At 41.0% G+C, this 17,152-nt stretch overlaps 1 protein-coding gene across 10 annotated transcripts in view; it reads right to left on the reverse strand.

The window, feature by feature from the left end:
• The window catches only part of LOC138373292 (uncharacterized), a 294,206-nt gene that overhangs the window by 107,145 nt on the left and 169,909 nt on the right, over positions 1-17,152 (reverse strand). For 2 of the 10 annotated variants that reach the window (XM_069339431.1, XM_069339432.1), the window contains exons 4-5: positions 5,169-5,331; positions 3,824-3,922 (exon numbers count right to left, since the gene is read on the reverse strand). In XM_069339431.1, coding sequence (XP_069195532.1) covers positions 3,824-3,922; positions 5,169-5,331 — 262 coding nt within the window. Of the gene's footprint in view, positions 1-908; positions 1,358-3,823; positions 3,923-5,168; positions 5,332-6,139; positions 6,155-8,374; positions 8,598-9,290; positions 9,306-10,649; positions 10,665-17,152 lie in introns of those variants that run through there. The other 8 variants (XR_011231119.1, XR_011231120.1, XM_069339430.1 and 5 more) reach the window with 8 other exon arrangements.

The raw sequence follows: 17,152 nt of genomic DNA on the forward strand, positions 1-17,152 counted from the left end.
CCCAAGCAGATTCCACAGAGAAGGCAAGCACCGTCTGCCAACACGTGAGCCAGGAGGCATAAAATAAAGCCACCGCATCCCGCAAGATCGCCGCAAAAAGCTTCAGCAAGGCAGCTGACGAGCGAGCCGCCGAGGCCAAGGCACCAGACCCAAGAACAGCCCCAAGCGCCCCCACATCCTCCATGAGACAGTCAGAAGACAGCTCCAGGAGGGAAAAGAAGTGCAAGGCCGCAACCAAAAGGCCCCAAGCGCGCAAGTTCTCCGCCACCTGCACCGCCGAAAGTGAGGGAACCTGCACATGGAGCTGAACGACACCAACATCCCAGGGAAGGGCAGGAGCAAACAAGCACTCATTGAGGTGCTTAAGGTCGCCCCCCAGGAAAACCTGAAGCACCGTTGAAGCCTCCCGACACTCAAGCGTGCAGGAACGGCAGGAGGAGTGCCAAGTTTCCAAGGCAAAGACAGGACAGTCTGTCAGCCAGGATGACACTGCAAGGCCAATAGCAGCATTTCTTTCATTTATGTGAGGGAGAGCCATACCATCTTGGTTCAGTATAGCTGTGATACCATAACCCGTCACACAAGATATCCAGTTGTAAGACTTTTACCATCAGTGGTGGTAGAGTATGCAACTGGCAATGCCTTTGTTACAGGTTCGCTTCATCTCACAGCCCCAGTGGATTTTCTCACACATTTGAATACATGAAACAACTTTATTTGATACATTCCAAACCAAAGTACTGTACAGTACAGTAATTATCAAACCATCAAATGTGTGGGATAATCATAGTGCGCTAAATATCACTAACGTCGCCAATACAAGAACAAAAACGCATACGGCGAACAATATCAAAGGTATTGAATTTACCAAGAATTTTATCGAGGGACAATTGACAGTGAGGGATGGTCGGGAAGCAAGACACGTAAGTCCTGGAAGTCAGGACATGTAGAGACAACGGTTTGGACAATAAGAAGCAGGGCAGCGCTCCATTAAGTGCCCGTAAGTTAAACGTGTATGACCAATATACAACCTCACCAGAGCCGTTTCCCACCACCGGTTACGGTGGTAGGACGAAGGCCACGGGAACACACTACTCTTAAGAGCACGCAGTTTGTTACCAGTAACAGAAGACCAACAACCCTGACAACGGGCAAGAATGGGGAAATGAATAACTGGGTAAAAGTCATAATAAGGAATACCTTTACGGGAGATGGGACAGGTGTGGATAGCTTCCTTAGCGGCTTACGGGAGATGGGACAGGTGTGGATAGCTTCCTTAGCGGCAGTGTCCGCACGCTCATTTAAGAACACACCAATATGGGTGGGAATCCAGCGAAATTCCACTGTCTTAAATCTACTGGAGATAAGAAACAGCCAATGTTGAATTTCAACTACCAAAGGATGGACTGGATTAAAGGATTCTAGAGCCATGAGGGCACTGCAAGTGTCAACTACAAACACAGAGGAGGAATGACAGCGAGAAAAGAGTTGAAGAAGAGCATAGAGAATAGCATAAAGTTCTGCCATGAAGATACTAGTCTCCGGAGGCAGGAGACACAAAGGTGCAGTCAGGAAAAACAACAGAGTAGCCTACACCGTCTGCAGACTTAAGACCCATTGGTGAAGACGGAAATAGAGTGGAAGTGTGAAGAAAAGTGTTCAAGGAAAAGGTGATTTAGAACTGTAGGAGGGGTAAAAGTTTTAGTCATGTGGGTCAAGGCTTACAGAATTTAGGAACGGGGACCCCTCCATAGGGGCAAAGACGGAATGACACGAGGGGAAATATTGGTAACACAAACTGAAAGAGCATTTTGTAAGAGAGACAACCATACAGAAAGAGATAGGTGGTGAAGGGGAACAGGAACCACAGGATGAGTAAAGATCAAGGCATGACATAAGCAAGAGTGAGGGTGCTGTAAGGACCGTGCAAGGTGGAGAAGACAGTAGCGATCATGGCGATCCTGTAGAAACAGGACGCCAGTTTCAACATACAGGCTTAGGGTAGGTGTCGAAGGAAAGGTACCAGAGCTGAGCCGTAACCCAGTATGATGCAGTGTGTCCAGATGGTGAAGGGTAGAAGGAGAAGCAGACGAGTAAACAGGGCCATAATCGAGTTTAGACAGAACGAGAGAGGAATGTAAAGAGAGGAGCAGTGTCGATTAGCTCCCCAAGAAGTATGGGACATGACCTAAAGTTAGTTAAGGGCCTTAGAGCATTCAACTCGGACGTAAAAAATATGGGGCGACAAAGACAAACGAGTGTCAAAGATTAGCCCTAAAAGCTTTAGCAGATTCTTTGTACAAAAGGGGATGACCCTTGTTACCTAACAGTAAATAGGTATCTGGGAGTTAGCTGTTACAGGCTGCTTCCTAGGGGGGTGCATGTGTGGGAGAAAACAAAATTTAGTAGTTAACCACCTGGAAAGTACAGAAAATAGACGTCGAAATTGTACCCCTCAAGGTGAAAAAGATTCATCATGAACCGGGACAATTACGGTGTTTGTATGGAAGCATGATATCTCGGTTACCAAGAGGCAACAGTTTACATGTATATTGCGACGGGTCGGTGGCGGAAGATGGCAGGGCAGGGTGTGGTGTCCTAATAAGGGATTATACGGAGTTTGGGACTGTGGACAGGATAATTGAACTCCGGCTTAGTAATTATATATCATCCACACAAGCTGAACTGCAGGCCATTCTGGCGTGTTTGGAGGAAGTACGTCATGACGACAAAAATGTTTTTGTATTTGTCGATAGCCGACGAGCACTGGAGTCCTTAAACAGTCGAAACCCAGTCTTCATGTCTATAGTGGAGGACTGTAAGAGAAGAATAACTGAGATACAGCTGAAAGGTTATAGTGTGAAATTCATGTGGATTCCGTCTCATGTTGGAATAGTGCTCAACGAGGTGGCGGATGACTTGGCCAAACGTGCCACATCAAAACCACAAGTTGACATTGAATGTGAATTCACAATGAGACAAATAAGAAGCAAAATCAGAAATATTCAGGCACAGGCGGGAGTGGAGAGGAGAGAGATAATGTATGAGAGAAGTCAAACCATGCAACACTACATGTATGTGAGTCAAAACACCCATTTCACTTATGGTAAAAGGAGAAATGCTTGGAGTGACTCTGTGTACATGCGGCTCAGGCTTGGGTACAAATATTACTGGGAATATGGGATAGATGTTCATGGTAATGACACGAAGTGTAAACTATGTGGTATGTTAAGGTCTCACACCCTTGCCCATTATATTCTTGATTGTCCATTGATTAATGTATATAGAAACACTGAGATAAGGACTGTTCCTGAACAAATAGCCTGGATGTGTCACAACGGAAAGGTTGATGATATTCTTGAGAGATATAAAAATTTTGCACCAAGATTGTAATATTTTGTTGAATTATCTGCAGGTGTCTTGCAAATTGTCTATACAGTATACCTAGGTCATAAAAGTAATTGTGTGTACGTCTGATACCATACTACTTGTGAAGGAGGAAATGTATATGTTTACCTCTCAGAATGTTTGGCAATATGTTTATTTGTGATGTGTGTCTATGTATATATTAACACGTTGTACTGAATGGGGTGAGAATAGCTTGAGCTACCTCATCCCTTTGTGTGTATTTTACCTCAATAAACTTATTTCAATTTCAATTTCAATTTCAAAGTAGTTAACCACTGAACTGCTCTGTCTCCAAATAACACCCTGGTGCACAAGAAATAAATTCTTTCCAAATATTTTTTTTCTCTTCTTATATTGTTAAAATGCAGAGTCTGATCACGGGGAAACTAAACAAAAAATATTGTATGCGACTTACTTTAGCTGCGATGGAGCTGGGAAGTTGAGCAAATTATGGGCGCTGAGCGTTGGAGCGATGGGGGTCTGTCGGCCCCGCCACCCCGTGCGACGGCAGTTGCTGCGAATAAAATGTTGCGCAATTATTTTGAAGTTTCTCATTCATTTCTTCTTTTTTTTGCTGTAATATTATTGAAAAGTGTGTAATTTGTGGAATTTATATAATTCAAAGTATAGAACATCGCTATGCTCAAAATTATGGGCCTCATATATGCAACATATTCTACAATCAAACAGTGTTTTTGCTGTTATTACACTATATACACACATTGTATATACCCATCTACGTATGTATTCACCATAACGATCCACTATGATGGTATGGTGAGCCCAAAAAACATGAGTGAGCTGCCACACCCTGCCAGTCCTCCCTCCCTTCTCCAACACATTACTCGCCAACATTCTTCCTCCCAAAATACTGTTATTGTGTTTATTACACTATTTACACACGTTATGTATAAGTATGTACATGTTTTATTCATGTACATATGTACATACTTGCCATCTCCTCACCTCTCTCTCTTGCCTACTTAATGCTCTTGCTTCCCTCATCTCATCACAATCGACTTTATAATGGTCCAGGACGGATCGAAATGTCGTCGTCTATTCAATTTCCAGTGTGTGGTTTGGTCAACAATGAAATCTTCATGCAAGATCTTATAAAGAAAACCCCTAGAACGAGTTTTGCAGATACGAAAGAGTTTAAGGTGAGTAGGCGATGGTTTGAGAAATTTTGAAAAAAGACGTGGTATTCATAGTGTTGTGAGGCATGGTGAGGGTGCCAGCTCAGACAAAGTAGGGGCTGAAAGATTTGTTCGTGATTTTAAAGATTTTGTAGATACTGTATTGATGGATATATTCCACAACAAGTGTTTAATTGTGAGGAGACATGACTATTCTGGAAAAAATTGCCGAAGAGGACATACATTACCCAAGAGGAGACGTCACTGCCCGGACACAAGCTAACTTGGGCTAACTTGTGTCAGGATAGGCTAACTCTTGTGCTGTGTGGCGATTTGAAAATTAAACCCTTGCACGTGTATCATTCCGAAAATCCAAGAGTTTTAAAAAATATATAACGTGCAGAAAAACTGTGATGTGGAGTGGTTTGCCCTGCCATCAAAAAATATCTGCAAGAGAAAAGTTTGACACTCAAGGTCCTGCTTCTCGACAATGCTCCTGCTCATCCTCCAGACTTGGAGGATACATTGTTGGGGCCACTTTTTTTTTTTTTAGGGATATTCCTACATGAGCCCTGAGTTTCTGGCTAATGTACCAATGACATAAAGGAGGAGTTTTCAACCTACCTTGTGTTAGGTGTGCAGAGGTCAATGGTTGAACATAGTGTCAGGAGCAAAGGGGGGCGTTTGCCTCTTCGAACACAATTGCGACCATCTTCATCTCTTCGAACTATCCTAAATGCTCTCTTCACCTGTCTGACCAAATTGGGTGTCCAGACCACCTTTGAATCTGAAATTGTAAAATTAATAGCAATTTCAGAATATTCAGTCCATTTATATTAACAAAATTACACATACAGTACTGTAATTGAAATTTTACAGAATGATAAAGGCAATTTAGCAACTTTGTTAAAATGCACATGGGGGAAATACATGAAAATAGGTTAATATTGTTTGTAAGGTTGATGGGAAATGTTTATTACTTTTATGATTTAAAAGATGTATAGCCCTAATACTCCATCCTGGGTGCATTCCACCAGGTAATGACCACAGCAAAAGTTTCCACGAGGCTCTATTGTCACACAAACTTTTCACATTTTCAAACTTGATTCATCTTCCCCCCCCCCCCTCGTTCCAGGGGTTTTCTTTAAAAGGTCTTCATGCAAATGCCTTGGTTTCTCACAAATGATGGCCTCTGGAATGCTATCACCTGCTAACTCCTTGTTGTGTATCCAAATTAATAAAAACTTTTTAACATCCTCAAGTGTTTGTGTTCTTTGTTTCGGGATTGTTGATATGCCTTTTGCCACTTTAATGCTCATAATGTCCTTTTTCTTAGCAAGTATAGTGCATATTGTTGACATAGATTTGTTGTACTGCCTAGCTAGTTCAACAACCTGTGCACCATTTTGATGTTTATGAATGCTCTCTTGTTTTTCCTCTATGGTCATTCTCACATGTGTTTTCTTGGCTTGAACCTTACCACTGGCTTTCTTGGGACTCATGGCAAGATATATCATAACAAATTTTATGTTCAAATAGCCAAAAATCCCAAAACAAATGTAATGCTTTACAAAGAATTCAGGTGCGATATTTACTAGGCAGGAGACACTGGTAAACTGAGGCGCGATCACCATGCCACCACGTGCTAGGTCAGCCCATACGTATATCAACAAACTCCTTTCCCGAGGCAAAGTTTGTAACCCGATTCAAATTTTTCGAAGAAATTAGGCTCGTAACCCGAAAAGTTCATAAATATTCATTCGTAAGCCGAGGTGTCACTATATAAAACTAAAAAATTAAACTCAGGATTACTTTCAACCCCCACCCCTTTTGCTCTACTCCATCGCCACCTACCTTCACCCCCCTCTATGATGTACTTTCCATAGACACCTACCTTTGCCCCCCTCCTCCCCTCTACTCCTCCATCATCACCTACCTTCACACCCCCTCCCTTCTCCTCCTCCATCGTCACCTTCCTTTCACCCTCCTCTATGATGTACTCTTCCATAGACACCTACGTTCACTGCATATAATGCTCCCCTCTACTCCTCCATCGTCACCTACTTTCACCCCCCCCTCCGCTCTACTCCTCCAGGGTCGCAGACAATTTCACGAGCGTGAGAACTACGAGTTCTCTAACCACTCTCACACTCCTACTCTCTCACCAGTGAGGGGGAGGGAAGGAGGGAGGAAATGAAGGAAGAAAGGTGGGGGAGAGAGAATAGGCAGGGGGGAGGAGGGCCTAGATACATTTCTTCCATATAGATAGGTAGACTGAGGGAGAGCTGCTTGCCAAGAGCCCTATCAGACAGGCTTCCTATTCCTCAACCCTCCCTAATATGCCACATCCTGGTCAGGACAACTTGCTCGATTGTTATTCTTGGTGTGACTCGAGAACTGACCTCGAGGCGGGGCATGGGCATGGATTATCTCCCTGGGGCACGCACCTCCCTGCCCCAGCTCTCTCTCTCTCTCTCACTTAATCTATCAAGGGTCTAACATGAGGTCATTGTGCCTACCAGAAGTGTATATGTCCAAGGCTGGCCACCTGTCTGGACCATTCAAATGTATAAAAACTTTGCCCGAAACGCATTGCGTAATAGTGGCTTTAGGCATTGTATGTACTAGCTCTATCTATATATCAATCCATTAATGTAACATCACTTGTATGTATGTACCTTACCTGAATAAACATATTTATTTTATTTATTTATTTATAAACACGTAATTAGTCTATTAAAATTATATATAATGCTACAATTATAAATTAATTTGTTCATGGTCATTCGTTTATCAGTATTTTAATATGAGGTATATATACGCATGTATGTATACGTTGACGTACACATATATGATTATGTGTATGGAATGATTATGATTATGTGTAATCATATATGATTATATCTAATGGAATGCATTAGTAAGTGATGTGGTGGAGGCTGACTCCATACACAGGTTCAAGTGTAGATATGATAGAGCCCAATAGGCTCAGAAACCTGTACACCTGTTGATTGACGGTTGAGAGGTGGAACTAAAGAGCCAGAGCTCAACCCCAGCAAGCGCAATTAGGCGAGTATATGAACGAATGCACATGTACACTTTCAAATGAATTAAGATACCTTGAGATACACAATGACTTAGTTTAAATAGTTTAAACACATTATGGTACTGATTTTGACATGCTGATGTCTGGAAGGGAGAGGGGGTGTGGGAGGTTATTGTCTGAGGTGGAGGACCAGAGGAGGGGGGTCAGTGGAAGGATGGTGGCTGGAGGGATGCCATTGTTCTAATGGTTATGAAAACAATTATTGATGGCAGGAATTCAGTGGGTGTGTACTTCACCCGCACCATCGCCATACTGTGCCCTGCTACAACCCCCCCCCCCCCCCCACTCCACCCATGCTGTGCGGGGCGTATTACACATTATGGGATAACCGACTGTCTGTCCATTCCTGTCTGCTCGTTATGCTGCCCTTCCTTTTGAAAATTGTCTGCTTTATCGACTTCCTTCAAGACCACACGTTAGCCTCTTATCACGCCCTCTTACCACTCTCAGGGAGCCGGCTCTTCTATACAATAGTTACCACTCAGTCCCCAAGATGAAAGAGTGTCCGGGCATATGACTTGTTATGTGTACTTATTTGTGATTCGTTTGGGCTGTCACGTGTGGTGATTAGTGTTGGGTAAGGCTAGGCCAGGTCAGGTCAGACTAGGCCAGGTCAGACTAGGCTAGGTAAGGCTAGGCCAGGTCAGGTCTGGTCAGGTCTGACTAGGCCAGGTCAGGCCAGGCCAGGCTAGGCAGGGTGAGAAGTAAAGCGGCAGGTACTTACGTTTCCGAGAAAGTAGCGGCGGTAGTATATTGTTGATTTAGATTCGACGACATCCTGAAGCTAGTAGGTGGCGGCCTCATCGCTCTCGAACTTCTTGTTGTTGTAGGGGATACGAGGCACACCCAATATCCCCCTTACATTGATCACATCGCACACTAATATTTTTACTATTTCGGACACCAGATTTGTCTGTTTCGTATATGTATAATTGTTCAATATTAAAACCACAATAGAATGCTCTTAACAATTACAATTTTCAACTTAACAGCCATATAGTTGGCAAGAACGCCGCCCGCCAGCGGTCCGTCTAATTACCACAAGCTACCACAAACTACACAAACTTCAGAAAGCTTCCTGGCAATACGTTAGTAATGAATAAATATGATATATTTACTCATTATAATGTTGGTGCTGAATGTACAACACGAAAAAACATAATTTTAATCTGAAAAAGTATCTTTTTATAAAGAAATTAGACGAAAATAAAAAGCTGGTGACGCCAAATCAAGTCGACGATCCAAGCTTCGGTTAGGTTAGGTTAGGTTTGGTTAAGTTAGGTTAGGTTAGGTTAGGTTAGGTTAGGTTAGGTTAGGTTAGGATAGGTTAGGATAGGTTAGGATAGGTTAGGATAGGTTAGGTTAGGTTAGGTTAGGTTAGGTTAGGTCAGCCTAACTTAATATATCATATTTATTCATTACTAACGTATTGCCAGGAAGCTTTCTGAAGTTTGTGTAGTTTGTGGTAGCTTGTGGTAATTAGACGGACCCATTTCAACCCCCCTCTAATTCAAGTCCCTCAAGGGGCGCACAAATGCTGTGAGTACAAATAGACAAATAACATTACAAGAATCCAAACAAGAATTGTGTACCCTATACTCACAGGATGAGTATAGGGTACACAATAAACTACCACTCACATCATGGGTATGGGTTGCACAAGAAACTATCGCGCAGAGGATGAATATGGAGAGCAAAGTAAACAAAGATTCACACGATGAGAAAGGGTTGCGCAATGTCCTATGACTCACAGGATGAGTATTAGTTGCACAATAAACTACAGGTCACAGGATAAGTATGGGTTGTACAATAAATTACAGGTCACAGGATGGGTATGGGCTGCACAAACTACCGGTAACAGGATGAGTATGGGATGCACAATAAATTACGGGTCACAGGATGAGTATGGGTTGCACAAACTACTGGTAACAAGATGAGTATGGGGTGCACAATAAATTACCGCACAGAGGATGAGTATAGGGTGCACAAACTGGTTGGGTAAATGGAAATGGTTGGGTACATTTCCTTTCACCTAATGCGACTATTCATGTTCTATCTATAGCTCTATCTATAAAGCCAACAAACTTTGTAAATCTCTTTATGTATGTACCTTACCTAAATAAAGATTATTATTATTATTATTATTATGTGTCCGGACACCGGCGATTGTGTGGTATTGGCTATTTATTTAACCATAACTTTGGATTCATTTAATAATTATATTAAGATATGTTTTCCTTGAAATGTAGTTACATTATCGTCTACATGTCTTTATTCTGACATAAAGACCTATGGCGTTACTTTGCATATATGCAAAGTAATTATAAAATTGATTGGCTTGTGTGGCCTTCACACTCCCTGAGCGAGCCATCAAGTAACTATAAAAAGGCATATATCTTCACTTTCACTTCAGTTATATTTATGCCAAAGTATTAACATGCAGCTTATATTTATGTCTTTATGATGACATAGAAAACTTCGTTTATTACAATATCTAGATTAAATTAACATTGATCTTCGGAAGGTCATAGTTCCCATATCGGTAAGGAGAGCGTCGGCCATGAAGCCTTGTTTAAAGTATGAATATTTTTCCTCTCTAATAAGGTATAATCTCTGTGACGGATTCACAAAAACTATTTTATATCTGTCTTTCTGATAACATATACAAATATAATCTTTATTTGTGAATATTTGTTAATTAAGCAATATATCAGAGGGCGTGTAGGGTTCCGTGTTCAATGAACGAAAAGGACTGGGTCACTGTGTACAGGAGGCTGTTATGGCAGCAAACACTCTCCAGGCGACCATATATCTTGGATAAGTCGCTCCACACAATTGTCGCTTAGACCGTCGACTTCCTATGGCGTCACCTCTCTCATATTTACGTCTTATTTCGTTATGAAATTAGATTATTTCAGAGTAAAAATAGGTTTGATCATGTTCTACGTGTAGCACCAACATTATAGTAAGTAAATATACCATATTTCTTCATTACTTACGTAATGCTAGGACGATTTGTGTAGTTTTGGGCCGATTTGGGCTGATTTGGGTAATTCTATGGACCGCCTTATTAAGAGGCTGCCATCCTCTCTTCCTTGCTATGGCTCATATAGCATGCTTAAGTGCAATCTTTGGTGGATCTTGGACTGTATTCAGGCTTTTTTAGACTGTATTCAAGCTGTACACTGAAAGTGTGCAGCCTGGAAAAGTACCGATGCTGGAACACACCCGAATCTTTTACTCTGTTTGAGAAGGGGAGTGCAGTGTCCCGCAGGGCTATATATCTAAACGTGGGAGTAGGAAATCTTGCATCTCCATCATTGCTGTTCACACCCCTCCCCTCCCCTTGTCTGGAAGAATATCCATAAGACTGTGGGTGAATTTGTTATAGCCTGTCCATCTTTGTGGTTCCATTGTTGCAGATCTGGTGTTGATAGCAAATGAACTGGGTTCGCACTTTTCAGCTGGTAGTTCTGGAACAGATCTCCCTCTACTTCCCTTACTCTTAAGCCCTTTATTGGATCTTGCTCCTTACTCTCACTTGCTTCCAACTTGCCCATAACGATCTCTTCACTCTTTCTGAACTCCAGTCCACCTTGTCTGTAATTCTACAGCAGCGGGCTTAGATAATATTCACTAGGAGATGCTTCATCATCTTCCTCTGTATGCCTTTCAGCATTTACTGCATACTAATATATATAACCGTATTTGGGAGACAACAATGGTTCCTAGAGACTGGCTCAAGGTAGTCATTCTTCCCATTAGATAACCTGTTACTCAAGGGAATTCCTCTAAAAATTTTCCTCCCATTTCAAGTTGTATTTGTAAACTTTTTGAATGATAATGTACTTGGATGTTTTTTTAGAACACCATCACATTCTCTTCACAATTTGGCTTTTGCACATGTCACAGCACGACTGATACCTTGGCAGACTTGGAAGCCTATATTTGTACTGCCTTTTCTGCAAATACTTCCATTGTAGCTATTCTTTTTGATCTGCAAGAGGCTTATAACACCACATGGAGATACAGTGGAACCTTGGTTGACGAATGCCCATCTTTACAAATTTTTGTAAATTTTTGTAAATGCAACTGAAATAGAAGAGGGCACAAAGGAAACGTTGTTCTAGATCAAGATATCAGAAAAGTTTAGGATGCCGGAAAAAGCTGGAGGGGAGGAAAGAGAGAAAGGAATAACCACAAAAGTGACCAGAATGAGTGCCAACATCAGCTTCTGGAGACAAAGTGGTGTAAACTATGAGATCAAAAGATGCAGTTCATGAAAATTAGCATAAAAACCATGTACTATATATTGTACTGAAGAATAAACATTGTAAATACAATGACTACAATAAAAAAATCAACAAAAAATATATTAGGGGAGATCAGGAACAGATTTGGAATAATTAAGGTTGGAAGTATATGCAAAGTCAGCAGAGTAGGTGGGGTCAAAAGTTTCATAGTAAGGAGTATAAGTGAATCGACAGTTGTCTAGTGAGGGGGGAGGCACTGGGAAGGAGCTGTCAAGGGAGTGTGATTGGAGTAAAGACAACCGGTGGCATTCTTTGGATCAAGGGTGCCACCAGAGGTAGGAACAAGAGTGCTGGGAACATCCATAACAAGGTAAGCCTACTCCATTAACAAGCTGGGAGGAGATGCATGAAAAAGGTTGGAGGTAGCAGCCAGGGTGAGGACTGAGGCCTTCTTTCCCTTTGAAAAGGAAGTGGGAGAGGAATTAGGTTTACATTTCTGACAGAGACAGGTGTGTGGCAGTTTCAAGGTACTGTGGGATAGACTCCACCATCTCTGAATGAGTGTGGGGGAAAATGAGGATGATCAAGGGACGGGTGGATATTGACCAAGATGGTCATAGTCAAGACAGAGGGGAGGGCTGAGGAAGAAGATAGACTCGAGAATTGGATGGGCTCACAACAGAAGCAGCTGTACAGAAGAGTGGAGATGTGGGGATTCAATATATATACAGCAGTGGAAGAGCTAGAAACATAGATTAGACACATCAGAGAAACACTCTTGGCTTCAGGATGCTGGGGAGCAAAAGAAGGGAAAAAGCTGGTGTAAGTGAAGGGGTTTAAAGCTTGAAAATGGTTGTGCAACCAAGAAAGGAAAGAAAAGTGGGTTGGAGAAATATAATGCAATGCATGAGCACAAGTCATGTCAGAAAACGAGGACAGACATTGGACCTGGTGTCTTGTCGGGGAAAGACTATGATATTGATGTTTCTGGTTGAGGGTACCTTGCTCAAATTTATAATGCATACAATATCAGTAAAAGGAATGAAGGATGTTACCACAGTTGCTGCAGTGAGCAAAGGGAGAACAAAATGACCTAGAATGGTTGGGGTCATCACACAAAGGGCCAAGTCACCTCACCACTACACTTTCAGGTTCCATGCCCATATTTCCAGTGTCTATTGCAGATACTGGTTCTTTAGTTGATGGAAAGGATGTATTCCTGAATGGTGCATCTGGCATTAGTAAGAATTACCAATGATGGGAGGTTCTGACTACCAAAAAAGTGAAAACTTGAAGGTATTGACGACAACCATGAAAGGGCTTTCATGGTTGCAAAGCTTTTGTATGGTATCTCTATGGGCATATGTATGTTACTTATTTGGGCATGTGTATGGCACGTATGTGGGCATTTGTTTGGTACTTATATGGGTATGTGTATGGTACTTATATGGGCATGTGTATGGCACGTATATGGGCATGTGTTTGGTACTTATATGGGCATGTGTATGGCACGTATATGGGCATGTTTATGGTACGTATATAAATGAATATGTACGTATATAAAAGAATACGAATATAAATGAATATTAGTGAAGTTACTGTCCCTGGTGTTTAACTGTACTACAATTTTTTATGTCATGTAACTGGATCAAGGGGGTGGACCCCAAATCCACTTTGAACTTTCCGAACCACTTATCACTTACCGTACAAAGTTCAGTTCCAAGTTTCTTCTTGCCTTCTACCTTACACAGACAGTCATACTTGTTTCATAGATACAGAAGATAGACAATGATTAAATCAAATAATAAAAACTTGACCAGAGGATGAAGACAAACAGGGGTACAGTCTTCGCCGCCTGCGAAGAACACGAGCCCGGCCGAAATCGTCATTTTTCTCAAAACTCAAAATCAAAACCAGCCATAGAATCGTTTTGAAAATGTTACCATTGTGTTTACCACAACAATTTACATTTCTTTCTGTAAAGTCTTTCTTTGCTAATTTTAAATATTAAGGCCTATACTGCTATATTTACTGAGATAAAGGGACCTCAAATATCAAACATATCATCGTGTTTTCTCAACAAATTACAAAGGAAAATGAGTTGTAAAAAATATAATAATAATTATAATGAGCTAAATAATAAATGGATACTCAAAATAATATTATATCTATATTCCTCATATTCTTAGAGACTACTATGCATGGAACGTATATGGGAATATGTATGCTACTTATATAGGCATACGTATGGTACTTAAATTGGCACATGAATGGTACTTTTAATGGAATATGTATTGTAATTATAAGGGCATATGTATGATACGTATAAGGACATATATTTTGTACTTATAAGGGCAGAGGTATGGTACTTACTTGGGCATATGTATGTTACTTATAAAAGCTTTTGTATGGTACCTCTATGGGCATATGTATGTTACTTATTTGGGCATGTGTATGGCACGTATGTGGGCATTTGTTTGGTACTTATATGGGTATGTGTATGGTACTTATATGGGCATGTGTATGGCACGTATATGGGCATGTGTTTGGTACTTATATGGGCATGTGTATGGGACGTATATGGGTATGTTTATGGTACGTATATAAATGAATATGTACGTATATAAAAGAATACGAATATAAATGAATATTAGTGAAGTTACTGTCCCTGGTGTTTAACTGTATTACAATTTTGTATGTCATGTAACTGGATCAAGGGGTGGACCCCAAATCCACTTTGAACTTTCCGAACCACTTATCAGTTACCGTACAAAGTTCAGTTCCAAGTTTCTGCTTGCTTTCTACCTTACACAGACAGTCATTCTTGTTTTATAGATACAGAAGATAGACAATGATTAAATCATGTAAATGAAAATGAAGAATTGTAAATTGTTGTGGTAAACACAATGGTAACATTTTCAAAGCGATTCTATGGCTGGTTTTGATTTTAAGTTTTGAGATAAATGACGATTTCGGCCGGGCTCGTGTTCTTCGCAGGTGGCGGACTGTACCCCATGTTTGTCTTCATCCTCTGGTCAAGTTTATATTACTTGATTTAATCATTGTCTATCTTCTGTATCTATAAAACAAGTATGACTGTCTGTGTAAGGTAGAAGGCAAGAAGAAAATTGGAACTGAACTTTGTACGGTAACTGATAAGTGGTTCGGAAAGTTCAAAGTGGATTTGGGGTCCACCCCTTGATCCAGTTACATGACATAAAAAATTATAACACAGTTAAACGCCAGGGACAGTAACTTCACTAATATTCATTTATATTCGTATTCATTTATATACGTACATATTCATTTATACACGTACTATAAACATGCCCATATACGTCCCATACACATGCCCATATAAGTACCAAACACATGCCCATATACGTGCCATACACATGCCCATATAAGTACCATACACATACCCATATAAGTACCAAACAAATGCCCACATACGTGCCATACACATGCCCAAATAAGTAACATACATATGCCCATAGAGGTACCATACAAAAGCTTTTATAAGTAACATACATATGCCCAAGTAAGTACCATACCTCTGCCCATATAAGTACAAAATATATGTCCTTATACGTATCATACATATGTCCTTATAATTACAATACATATTCCATTAAAAGTACCATTCATGTGCCAATTTAAGTACCATACGTATGCCTATATAAGTAGCATACATATTCCCATATACGTTCCATGCATAGTAGTCTCTAAGAATATGAGGAATATAGATATAATATTATTTTGAGTATCCATTTATTATTTAGCTCATTATAATTATTATTATATTTTTTTACAACTTATTTTCCTTTGTAATTTGTTGAGAAAAGACGATGATATGTTTGATATTTGAGGTCCCTTTATCTCAGTAAATATAGCAGTATAGGCCTTAATATTTAATATTAGCAAAGAAAGACTTTACAGAAAGAAATGTAAATTGTTGTCAATATCATAATGACATGACATTGGAACGGTGCAGGAGGGGGGAGGGGGGTATATGAACCTCCATCTTATCTTGAGGTTATCTTGAGATGATTTCGGGAGTTCTAGTGTCCCTGCGGCCCGGCCCTCGACCAGCCCTCCAACAGCTGACTAACACCCAGGTACCTATTTTACTGCTAGGTAACAGGGGCATAGGGTGGAAGAATCTCTGCCCGTTGTTTCTCGCCGGCGCCTGGGATCGAACACAGGATCAAAAGTCCAGCATGCTGTCCATTCCCGTGTACATCAGTAAACTTTCTCCCCCCCCCCCCCCCTCTCACCGGTGTAGGAGGATTACTTGTAAAATTTGGTTGTAGCACTACTTTATTCCTCTCTCAGCGACCTTTTATAGGTATCAAAGACAGGACTTTGTCCTGTGTTTGGCTGTGCCTTAATATTTGGGAGAGACTTGGGAGTCGAGCGGCTCGACTCTTTGGGTTTAACATAACTGTTCAAGAACACTTTCTAATTGGGCAATTAAACAACGCAACTAAATGACTTAGTTGACTAATGATCGTCCCCCGCGGTCTTTTGTCCCTCGATAGCATTCTTGGTGATCCGGATACTTTTGATATCGTTCGCCTTGTGCGTTTTTGTTCTCGTATTGGCATCCTTGGCGATATTTAGCGCCCTCTGATTACCCCGCACATTTAATGGTGCGACATAGCCTTCCCGGTTTGGTGCCTTCTTTTGATAATTACTTCTTTTCATAATTACTTACTACTTTTGTTAATTACTTCCCGGTTTGGTGTCTTTTCTGATAATTACTTGCTTGGTTGACTAGAGAAATGAGTCACATAATTGACTTTATATTGCGACCCTGTATGGTAGTAATAAATTAAGATATCCTCTTGCTTGGCTGAAGATAAATTTCTGCTTTAATTACAAATGACAAAGGTGGCCTTCTGCCACAAATGGTCCGCCAACACGAGTACCGTCAGCCTCGTGATCTGACGATTACTGAAGCCTCCTTCCCTTTAGTTTGTAGCCACCCACAACAGGCCAGTGACCCGCATGTTGAGACGCCCTGGAGCAAGAGTACGGATGCTTCAGCTGTCGCCTCAACGGGGAAATGGTTTCATGAACACTCCCGCTGGTCTCTTGCGTTGTTCCATTATTGCTGGCTTTATTAATCCCAGCATTTTTTTTTCCTCAAAGATCTATTGTTACATTAGTTTGTCTTGAGCTACACGTTTTTCATGATATTGCTGACATGGTTTGGTGTAGGAGCTAAAAAAAAAAAAAATCTCTTG

This window comes from Procambarus clarkii, chromosome 41 (assembly GCF_040958095.1).
Source record: "Procambarus clarkii isolate CNS0578487 chromosome 41, FALCON_Pclarkii_2.0, whole genome shotgun sequence".
NCBI classification, from domain to species: domain Eukaryota; kingdom Metazoa; phylum Arthropoda; class Malacostraca; order Decapoda; family Cambaridae; genus Procambarus; species Procambarus clarkii.